Here is a 12,115-nt window from a genome sequence, read left to right on the forward strand (position 1 = left end):
GTAACCGGACCAAGACCAGCGACACCCATCGGACCAGGCCGCCCCGTAGGAGAGTATAATAAAAAGATGGCGTTTTATTTTGGCTTGCAGGCCAAATTGGAGTCATATGTGCAGCATTTTAGAATGGTGTCACATGGGGCTGAAAGGTGGTGGCCATAGGTTATATATTAGAAAAAAAAAACAGGTGACTGGTTCCCTTTAAAGATAGAAGTTGAATATCTGTGATAGGGCTATCGGATTAGAATGGAACCACAACAGGCATTTCACCATTGCTTTTTCCTGGGCTAAACGTGCGTTGGGGTTCCGTCCCCCTCCCATAGACCGCTCACAGGTATTCAACTGTTTAGATATAGCATCAGATAAAACTTATTATGTACCACTAGTTACTTGTCTTGGTCACCAGAGTTCACGACTACCACACAGTCACAGCTGGCTAAGGTTTCATATTTACCTTGCTACATATTGCTGTACTGTGTATAGTCTTTATATTCTTTACATAGCATTATTATTTGAAAGGTCTTGGGTTAAGGGGATCTCCCTTCTACACCCCCATTGATCTTTAATGTTTTTATAATATCCATTTATGGTTTTCAAAAAAGTTTGCTACTTTTGGTGCCTCAGGGCAGTACAGTTCTGGTGACAGGTTCCTTTTAAAATGTGACTTTTCTTCAGCAGTGAAGCAGGTGTGCAAATTAGAGTACAGAAGGTGTGTTGTATTTTTAGGTTATGCAGAAAGCACATTAATTTACAGGAAAGCCAGTTAGATGAAAGGGATAGCTGGACATTTCTGTGATAAATTGCCACAAATGGATCAATGTTTGGGCTCGCTGTAATTTTCTGTGGCAGTCCAGAGGATTATGTAGTCGTGGAAGCGCAACCTTGTGAACTGCTGCGGTCACCACAAAAGCAATGGAGTGGAGACCTCATCAGGAACGTGTAATGTCACCAGTTTCCAAACACCTACATCCATAGGTTTAGCATAAAATGCATGGAAATTTCACAATCCGAATGAAATCTCAAACTGCATCAGAAAACATCAGAGATACCCAAGCAATACCCACCAAACACCCAATCATAAAGTCAGATGGCAATGAGAGGAAAGGTGGTGTGATTTAAGGAAAGCACATTAGCCATTAGTTTGGTTAACAGCTGTGCAAAGTGTTTTTAGCAGCACTAAGCGAAGTGTTCAGGACCTTTTAATCGATTTACCAGACATTGATTAGTATTCGATTTTTGTTCAAGCGTAAACATCAGTGCAGAAGCAAGAAAAAGGCCAGAGATTGGTTACTAAATCACCAGGACCCCCCACAACCCAAAACCTGATGTTAAACCAAAAAAAAAAAAATAATAATCACAACAGAGTCATACTCACTTCCCAATGTCATCTTGGTCAGCAAACTTCTCATCATTGAAGCCAAACTGGTCAATAAAATTGGACGTCATTTGTTGCATCTGATAATCAGAAAAGGCCTGGCAAACCCAGGACCAACAACAGTGGTATAACATATATTCTAGACCTCAAACAAACTATTCATTAGGTGGTCTCACTAGACATATGGCAAATAGACAGGATTCTAAGAATGGAGTAAGGCAACTGTAGATGAGCACTACTCAATGGGGAAGCGACATTTGTAAACTCCTTTCTATGTTTAATCAGATAATGGTGGCGTTTGTGGTGGTATGTGCATAAAGGCTACAGAAAGACACAAAACTAGTGTAATAAGACAAATGGATACCCCAACTCTTCCCAGTCGTGTAATGACTTACACTGAGCCAATAGTTATACAGTGTTCAATGAACGGTGAGGTCAATATTATAATATTTTACAAAAGAGTGTACAGAGCTGGCAAGCTATAAGTGGACCCATGAGGAGCTAATGACAGGGAATTTTTCTTCCTCAAATCTCTAGTTGGTAGATTCTTAAGAGGGAATCTGTCAGTAGATCAACCCTCCAAGCAGTTTATATGGGCATGTAGGTCATAGGAAGCTGAATAATATCATACCTTGATATCTGAGATCCGATGTCTCATTCCAGGGAAAGCCATGTTTTTCTTATATGTAAATGATTTAAGATGTATGGGCCAGACACAGATCTCCCAGAGAATCTGCCTCCAGAGCTTATAAATAAAAGGCGACATCAGATCACAGTTAACAAGTTATGTTATTCAGCTTCCTATGACCTACGCGTCCATATAGACAACTTAGGAGGGTTGATCCCACTGACAGGTACCCTTTAAACGCCAAAAAATTAATGTAGCCTTAAAGAACAAAAAAGGTCACACCGAGTGTACATGTTTTACATCCCCAACGGCTTCAACTTTGCTGCACTCAGAGGTTATCCAGTCTCCCCAGGTCCAGTGCTGCCTTTCTGCCATTGCTCTGGTCTTTTGACAAACTGCAGCAGTGATGTCAAGACTACAGAGCATGTGACTGCTGCAGACAATCACTAGGTTCAATGGCGATGTAGATAGGACAAGCAACTGCTGCAGCCTGTCAAAAACCAGAGGATGTGCAGCACAAGTGCTGGGGAGGGTAACACCTGAGTATTACTGGAACCGAAGAGGAGTAAAATAAGAGGAAAAATGGATACTTAGAAAGCCACATCGAGGATTCAACAGACACTTGTAGCACAGACCACATCAAACAACAAAATCAAAATCAAGTGTGGACATACAAGTGAGGATCCATTAAAAAAAAAAACAAACAAAAAAACAAACAAAAAAAAACACAACCTAATCCTGTAAGTCAGTGTTCCCCAACTCCAGTCCTCAAGAGCCACCAAAAGGTCATGTTTTCAGGATTTCTCAGGTTCCCTTTAAGGCAATACCCAATACTGTGTGGTGTACCAGTGGATACTTTTAAAATGTTTTTCAATATAGGGTGTATACTTTTGCTGGTGTATAATATAGGGTGTATACTTTTGCTGGTGTATATACAGTGAGTGCATAAACTATTAATGTAAAGTTGCTCGTCACTAATAATGCTGTGAAAGGAGCATGCCATAGACCAGTGATGGCGAACCTATGGCACACGTGCCAGAGGGAGCACGCCAGCCCTCTGTGGGCACACATGCCAGGCCCGACGCCCACACACGCCGCTCCTTTTTCTTGTTCAAATGTATTTGCATCTAAAAAGACACAAATACATTTGAGCAGTGCTGCGCCGAGACTGAGGCAGAGGGGCGCCTGTCAGCCGCAGGTCTTATGTGCAGCAGTGTGATGACGTCATCATGCTACTGATATCATCACACTGCTGCCTGCACTGCAGAGGAGCAGAGACAGTGCAGGTACTGGTAAGGGCCCCATAAGATGCATCATTGTGAAAGGGGGCACAGTTTTGACAGAAGCAGTGTGTGTGGGGAGGGGTATCTGCTTTCACTGCGTGCAGAATTATTAGGCAAGTTGTATTTTAGAGGATTATTTTTATTATTGATCAACAACTATGTTCTCAATCAACCCAAAAGACTCAAATATCAAAGCTTAATATTTTTGGAAGTTGGAGTGGGTTTTTTTTTTTAGATTTGGCTATCTTAGGAGGATATCTGTTTGCGCAGGTAATTAGGGTATGTGCACACGTCAGGATTTTGTCAGGATTTTGTCAGGATTTTTCATCAGGTTTTGGAGCCAAAACCAGGAGTGGAGCAATTAGAGGAAAAGTATAATAGAAACATATGCACCACTTCTGCATTTATCACCCACTCTTGGTTTTGGCTCCAAAACCTGATGAAAAATCCTGACGTCTGCACATACCCTTAGGGTATGTGCACACGTCAGGATTTCTTGCAGAAATTTCCTGAAGAAAACCGGAAATTTTCTGCAAGAAATCCGCATGGTTTTTTTTGCGTTTTTTTCCCGTTTTTTTTTCGCATTTTATTTAGCATTTTGCAAGCGTAATTAGCTTGCAGAATGCTAAAGTTTTCCAAGCGATCTGTAGCATCGCTTGGAAAACTGATTGACAGGTTGGTCACACTTGTCAAACATAGTGCGTGACAAGTGTGACCAACTTTTTACTATAGATGCAGCATCAATAGTAAAAAGATATAATGTTAAAAATAAAAAAAAATAAAAATAAACGCTTATACTCACCTTCCGCAAACAGCCGATCTCCTCAGCGGCTTCCGTTCCTATAGATGGTGTGTGCAGGACCTTCGATGACGTCGCGGTCACGTGACCGCGACGTCATCGCAGGTCCTTCACACACACCATCTATAGGAACGAAAGCAGCAGCGTGCACCGCTGAGAGGCGGGAAGACTCCGGGGGCCATCGAAGGTGAGTATATGACTATTTTTTATTTTAATTCTTTTTTTTTTTACCAATTATATGGTGCCCAGTCCATGGAGGAGAGTCTCCTCTCCTCCACCCTGGGTACCAACCGCACATGATCTGCTTACTTCCCGCATGGTGGGCATAGCCCCGTGCGGGAAGTAAGCAGATCAATGCATTCCTAGGTGTGCGGAATCCCCGCAATTCTGCAAATTTAATGAACATGTTGCTTTTTTTTCCCGCTATGCGATTTTTTTCGCGGAAAAAAATGCAACATTTGCACAAGAAATGCGGAATACACTGAAAATAATGGGAGGTATATGTAAGCGTTTTTTTTGCGTTTATATCACGTTTTTATAGCGAAAAAACGCGGAAAAAAAACGCGAAAAATACTGAACGTGTGCATATGGCCTGACTGTGCAGAATTATTAGGCAACTTAATATAAACCAAATATATTCTCATCTCACTTGTTTATTTTCACCAGGTAAACCAATATAACTGCTCAAAATTTAGAAATAAACATTTCTGACATGCAAAAACAAAACCCCAAAAAGTTAGGGACCAATATAGCCACCTTTTTTTATGATGACACTCAGCAGCCTTCCATCCATAGATTCTGTCAGTTGCTTGATCTGTTTACGACCAACATTGCGTGCAGCAGCCGCCACAGCCTCCCAGACACTGTTCCGAGAGGTGGACTGTTTTCCCTCTCTGTAGATCTCTCATTTTATGAGGGACCATAGGTTCTCTATGGGGTTCAGATCAGGTGAACAAGGGGGCCATGTCGTTATTTTTCCTTCTTTGAGACCTTTACTGGCCAGCCACGCTGAGGAGTAGTTGGAGGCATGTGATGGAGCATTGTCCTGCATGAAAATCATGTTTTTCTGGAACGATACCAACTTCTTCCTGTACCACTGCTTGAAGAGGTTGTCTTCCAGAAACTGGCAGTAGGTCTGGGAGTTGAGCTTCACTCCATCCTCAACCTGAAAAGGTCCCACAAGTTCATCTTTGATGATACCAGCCCACACCAGTAGCCCACCTCCACCTTGCTGGTGTCTGAGTCGGAGTCGAGCTCTGTCCTTTACTGATCCAGCCTCTGGTCCATCCATCTGGCCCATCAAGAGTCACTCATTTCATCAGTCCATAAAACCTTTGAAAATTTAGTCTTAAGATATTTCTTGGCCCAGTCTTGACGTTTTATCTTGGTTTCTTGTTCAAAGGTGGTCGTTTTTCAGCCTTCCTTACCTTGGCCATGTCCCTCAGTATCGCACACCTTGTGCTTTTTGTTACTCCAGTAACGTTGCACGCTTCTTGTGACCCTGTTGGCTATTTGCCATGAAACGCTTGATTGTTCTGTGATCACGATTCAAAAGTTTGGCAATTGCAAGACTTCTGTATCCCTCTGCAAGACATCTCACAATTGTGGACTTTTCAGAGCCCGTCAAATCTCTCTTCTGACCCATTTTGCCAAAGGAAAGGCAGATGTCATTAGACAACACCCTTCCTCATTACAGAGAAGCAAATCACCTGATTTACCTAATTGGTAGTTGGCTCTCAAGCCTGAACAGCTTGGAGTACGACAACATGTCATGTGGTCAAAATACAGCTCACCTAATAATTCTGCACAGTGTGTGTGTGTGTGTGTGTGTGTGTGTGTGTGTGTGTGTGTGTGTGTGTGTGTGTGTGTGTGTGTGTGTATATAATATATATATATATATATATATATATACACACACACATATATACATACACACACACACACTGTGTGCAGAATTAGTAGGCGAGTTGTATTTTGACCACGATACTTTTTACACATGTTGTCCCACTCCAAGCTGTTCAGGCTTGAAAGCCAACTACCAATTAGGTAAATCAGGTGATTTGCATCTCTGTAATGAGGAGGGGTGTTGTCTAATGACATCAAAACCCTATATAAAGGTGTGCTTAATTATTAGGCTTTCCTTTGGCAAAATGGGTGAGAAGAGAGATTTGACGGGCTCTGAAAAGTCCACAATTGTGAGATGTCTTGCAGAGGGATGCAGCAGTCTTGAAATTGCCAAACTTTTGAAGCGTGATCACCGAACAATCAAACGTTTCATGGCAAATAGCCAACAGGGTCGCAAGAAGCGTGTTGGGCAAAAAAGGCGCAAAATAACTGCCCATGAATTGAGGAAAATCAAGCGTGAAGCTGCCAAGATGCCATCAGTTTTGCATATTTCAGAGCTGCAACGTTACGGGAGTATCAAAAACCACAAGGTGTGCGATACTCAGGGACATGGCCAAGGTAAGGAAGGCTGAAAAACGACCACCTTTGAACAAGAAACATAAGATAAAACATCAAGACTGGGCCAAGAAATATCTAAGACTGACTTTTCAAAAGTTTTATGGACTGATGAAATGAGAGTGACTCTTAATGGGCCAGATGGATGGGCCCGAGGCTGGATCAGTAAAGGGCAGAGAGCTCCACTCCGACTCAGACGCCAGCAAGGTGGAGGTGGGCTACTGGTGTGGGCTGGTATCAAAGATGAACTTGTGGGACCTTTTCAGGTTGAGGATGGAGTGAAGCTCAACTCCCAGACCTACTGCCAGTTTCTGGAAGACTTCTTCAAGCAGTGGTACAGGAAGAAGTCGGTATCGTTCCAGAAAAACATGATTTTCATGCAGGACATGCTCCATCACATGCCTCCAACTACTCCACAGCGTAGCTGGCGAGTAAAGGTCTCAAAGAAGAAAAAATAATGACATGGCCCCCTTGTTCACCTGATCTGAACCCCATAGAGAACCTGTGGTCCATCATAAAATGTGAGATCTACAGGGAGGGAAAACAGTCCACCTCTCGGAACAGTGTCTGGGGGGCTGTGGTGGCTGCTGCACGCAATGTTGGTCGTAAACAGATCAAGCAACTGACAAAATCTATGGATGGAGGCTGCTGAGTGTCATCAGAAAGAAAGGTGGCTATATTGGTCACTAATTTTTTGGGGGTTTTGTTTTTGCATGTCAGAAATGTTTGTTTCTAAATTTTGTGCAGTTATATTGGTTTACCTGGTGAAAATAAACAAGTGAGATGGGAATATATTTGGTTTTTATTAAGTTGCCTAATAATTCTGCAAATTGCCTCTTCTGAGAAAAAGAGAACTTAACTCTATAGCGCCACCTGACGAGGGACAACAGCCCGAAACACCGTGTCTGCGAATTGAGATACTGATTTGGCTTTTATCCTAAGTCATATTGCACGATTCATTAAAGGGTTGATTGTGACTTGTAGGATCGCTACTTCCAACAGGTGGCGCTATAGAGTTAAGTCCTCTTTTTCTCAGAAGAGGCAATTTGCATATTTAATTTCCCAGAGGAGCATTGCACGGCGAATAAGCCTCCTTACCTTGACAAGCCAGCTGGTATGTCACTCTCCATAAGGAGAAACGTTACCCCTTAGACCCTAATAATTCTGCACAGTAACAGTTACATGCACAAACAGATATCCTCCTAAGATAGCCAAATAAAAAAAAAACCACTCCAACTTCCAAAAATATTAAGCTTTGATATTTATGAGTCTTTTGGGTTGATTGACAACACAGTTGTTGATCAATAATAAAAATAATCCTCTAAAATACAACTTGCCTAATAATTCTGCAGTGAGTGTGTATGTGTGTATATATATATATATTATATATATATATATATAATATATATATATATATATATATATATATATATATATATATATATATATATATATATATATATATATATATATATATATATATATATATATATATATATATATATATATATATATATATATATATATATATATATATTAGCACACGCTGCGGATTTTGCTGCGGATCTGCAGCAGTTTCCCATGCGTTAACAGTATAATGTAAACCTATGGGAAACGAAATCCGCAGTGCACATTCTGCGGAAAAAAACGCGCGGAAACGCATCGGTTTACATTCCGCAGCATGTCAATTCTTTGTGCGGATTCCGCTGCGGGTTTACACCTGCTCCAATAGAAAACTGCAGGTGTAAACCCGCAGCGGAAACCGCAATATAAACCGCGATAAATCCACAGGAAAAAACGCAGCGGTTTTGCCCTGCGGATTTATCAAATCCGCTGCGGAAAAATCCGCAGTCCTCCAGATTACGTGTGCACATACCCAAAAGGGTCGCCATCACTGCCATAGACTGTATACTGTACAGGTAACATCCTTACTTTCCTATTCTGTGTGTATATATGCGGACCCCTGTACAATATGAAAATATATACAGCATCCAGCAAAAGTCACCCAATAGATTATCTTGTTCTTATTGGAATATGCAGCTAGTAGATGCAGCCTGAAGGCAGCAAATCCAAGAATGAACACTTTGAAACAAAACCAGATGATGTGTTAAATCTTAGATTCCCCATAGTAGCCCCCTAGTACTTGAACTTTACACCTTGGCACTCTCTCAGGCATTACCTGGAATGGTTTTACAACAGTCTTGAAGTTCTCAAAAAAATGCAGCCTTCACCCCTCTCTCCTTCTTGGTCACATAGCCTGGAGGTGGTTAGGGGCCATTGTACTGTTGCAGCATAAATAATGGGTCCATTAAGTGCAAACCAGATGGGATGGCATGTCTTTGCAGAATCTGTTGGGTGCCACGCTGGGAAACTGCCTAAAATTAGGAATAAATCCCTGAATAAATCCCTAAATGTCCCCATCAAAAACAGACCCATGCCATCACACTTCCCCCTCCATGTTTCACGCTGGACACCACATGTAGAAACAATCTGCATCTCACAAAGACAAGGCAGTTCGTAACAGAAATCTAAAATTTTGACTCAGACCACATTGCAGATTTCCACAGATCTGATGTCAAGTCCTTGTGCTGCTTGACCCCAAACCTGCTTGTTTGTGGTCCTCAGTAGTGGCTTCTTTGCAGAAATTTGAACATAAAACACTGCTTCTTGCAGTCTCCTCAGGACAGTGGATTTTGAGAAGTATCTACTAAAGTTTGTGCATCGTTTATGAGGTCTTATCAGAGGATGTCAATTTGTGTTTTCTAAGGTGGATACCTCTGCTGCAGAGGATATCATCAGAGTTACCGTAATTCTTGGTCTCCCTTTCCTGGGGTGTTCCTCATGGAAGCTAGTTTAATTAGAGCAATTGATAGCATTTATGACTGCACTTGAGAACACCATCAAGGTTGTAGCAATTTTCCAGATTGCATTTAGGACATGAAGGTAAGCCAATAATGGACTGTCATTGGAGCAGAAGTGGAATATGGCTCAGCGCTGTATGGACCAACACGGCCTTTGTACTTTCTGAAGGCCAGTGATTCCATATAAAAGCTCTTGACAAGGGAGGCATTCCAGGTGCTACCAGATGAAGCTGCCTGACAGAAAGCCAAGGGGGTGTAAAGCAGAGTAAAAAGGGAGGAGAATTTAAGTTTTAAAATACATTCTAGTTTGTTTCACACACGTTGCTTTACTTCTTTTTCCATATATGTTCCTTCATTGTTTTGCTGCCTTCATTCTGAATTCACAATTGCAATAATGAAAACCATTGCATGAACAAGTGTGTCCAAACTCTTGACCAGGACCGAATGACAAAGGATCATGTATATATACACATTTTATATGCACACACTTATTTATTTTCTAATAAATAATTATATTAAGATATTATTAGAATCAAATAAGTAGTGACATGTTTGCTGCAATAATATAACTGGCTCTTACAGGAGCCAGTCAATTGCCCTGGGAGATGAAAAGGCGTCCTGGCTTTGTGAACTTAATGAGCTCTAAAGTAGCCAAGGCATGAACAAACTGAGAATCCCTCCCCTTGTGTATATAAAGAGGATCCGTCTAGACAAAGAGAAAAAAAAAAAAAAAAAAGAGGAAGAGTTCATTAACCTTCCAAAATGCTTCTGCTGCCGTTTTGTATTTTTGTCCCCTTTGTGGAGAGTTAGGCTACATTCACACTAGCGTCGTGCACTGCACGTCGCGATGCGTCGTTTTGTAGAAAAACCGCATCCTGCAAAAGTGCTTGCAGGATGCGTTTTTTCTCCATTGACTTGCATTAGCGACGTATTGCCACACGTCGCAACAGTCGTGCGACGGTTGTGTCGGACCGTCGCCACCAAAAAACGTTGCTTGTAACGTTTTTTGGTGCGTCGTTCCAGTCTTTTCTCCGCCCCCGCACCTCACAATGGGGCAGCGGATGCTTTGAAAAACAGCATCCGCTGCCCCCGTTGTGCGGCGCATTCTCTGCTAGCGTCAGGACGTCGCAACGACGCAATTCGTCGTGCGTCGTCCGACGCTAGTGTTAAAGTAGCCTTACTCTTCCCCCCCCCCCCCAATTCCTGGCTTGTGGGCAAAGAGATCATGTCAGAAGAGTTTTCTCTGTATGCGTGCAGTCCTTCTACTGTACGACGCTGCCAAGCAACTACTCAACAGCATCTGAAACTGGTGGAACATGGAGATCTGGCAAGACGATGCTGTAAGACTACTTTCCTCCATATCTGCAAGTCACATTAAGAAAAGGGAGATCGTGCTGCTGAGCCGCGATTTCGCTGCATCATATAGGGGCAGGACTACACCATCCCAGAGAAAACTGACACACCCTCTCTTGGAAAACAAGCCCAGAAATGGCATACTATGTGCCAAAAGGAAGAAAGGATACAAGTATTAAATACAGGGGCAAGATTTATTTTTTTTCTTCAATTAAATAAAGGAACAGCAGCAGATTCAGGGAAGCACTGGATTTGGGCACTTTTTTTTGGACATGCAACAGAACCTCCTTAAAGTGAAAGCAAGTCTAATAAATTTATGACCCATAATGTCTGTGCTAACCTGCTGTATGGAAGAATCTTGTGAGAATCCTGGCTCTTTAAACTCTATTTCATCATCACTGGAGGAGTGGATGTGTCGTGTTGTCACCTGAGAACAAAATACAAAGACATGAGTGTGTATCACACATACTAGTTTGTTTGCTTTCCAGCAGGTGTAAATACAATTTTATTTTTTTTCTCCCATGTTTTAAGGCATCTCCCTCCCTTGCAAGCAAAAATCTAGAGTATCAGTTGCTATGGGTGTCTACAATTCAACTGGAAAAAAAAAAATGGTACTGTATTTACAGTACAGACTGGCCACAATTCCTTGTGCTGAGATAATCTTATAAATGTGCCCCTGCTGTGTGCTGTGTAATGGCCGTGTCTGACCATACAGGAGCATGGTCTGATCATACCAGGAAACAATCGAGTATACAGACAGGACAGCACCAAATCGCAGCTGCTGCTTTCGGAGAAAACAGGGTTAAAAAGAAGCAGCAGATGACAATACCTTTAATGTCACTGCTACACCCAGAAACCCCTCTAACCTTATTAATATTCCATGCATGCCTTCTGTCTCTTTCAATTGTGCTCTTTGGAATTCTCGCTCTGTGTGTAATAAACTCTCCTTCATTCATGACTTCTTCCTTTCTAACTCTCTTAATCTCCTGGCTCTTACTGAAACCTGGATCCAGCAGTCAGACACCACCGCTGCTGCTGCTCTCTCATTTGGTGGACTACACTTTTCTCATACCCCAAGATCAGACAACAGAGCAGGTGGAGGCGTTGGTCTGCTCCTTTCACCCAAATGTACCTTCCAAGTTATCCCCCAAGTACCCTCACTTGTATTCCCTTCCTTTGAGGTCCATGCTGTCAGATTCTACGTCCCCTTCTCCATGCGAGTGGCGGTGGTGTATCGTCCTCCCGGCCCCTCTCACCAGTTCCTGGATCATTTTGCCACCTGGCTTCCACACTTTCTCTCTTATGACACCCCCACCCTCATCATGGGTGATTTCAATATCCCAATTGCTTCTCCCCTCT

At 42.2% G+C, this 12,115-nt stretch overlaps 1 protein-coding gene across 15 annotated transcripts in view; it reads right to left on the reverse strand.

The window, feature by feature from the left end:
* PPP6R3 (protein phosphatase 6 regulatory subunit 3) overlaps positions 1 to 12,115 on the reverse strand; it is a 165,797-nt gene that overhangs the window by 35,550 nt on the left and 118,132 nt on the right. For 4 of the 15 annotated variants that reach the window (XM_077287988.1, XM_077287987.1, XM_077287986.1 and 1 more), the window contains 2 exons: positions 11,097 to 11,183; positions 1,373 to 1,419 (listed from right to left, as the gene is read on the reverse strand). In XM_077287988.1, the coding sequence (XP_077144103.1) occupies positions 1,373 to 1,419; positions 11,097 to 11,183 (134 nt within the window). Of the gene's footprint in view, positions 1 to 1,372; positions 1,471 to 11,096; positions 11,184 to 12,115 lie in introns of all 15 variants that reach the window. The other 11 variants (XM_077287982.1, XM_077287980.1, XM_077287979.1 and 8 more) reach the window with 3 other exon arrangements.

This window comes from Ranitomeya variabilis, chromosome 2, assembly GCF_051348905.1.
Source record: "Ranitomeya variabilis isolate aRanVar5 chromosome 2, aRanVar5.hap1, whole genome shotgun sequence".
NCBI classification, from domain to species: domain Eukaryota; kingdom Metazoa; phylum Chordata; class Amphibia; order Anura; family Dendrobatidae; genus Ranitomeya; species Ranitomeya variabilis.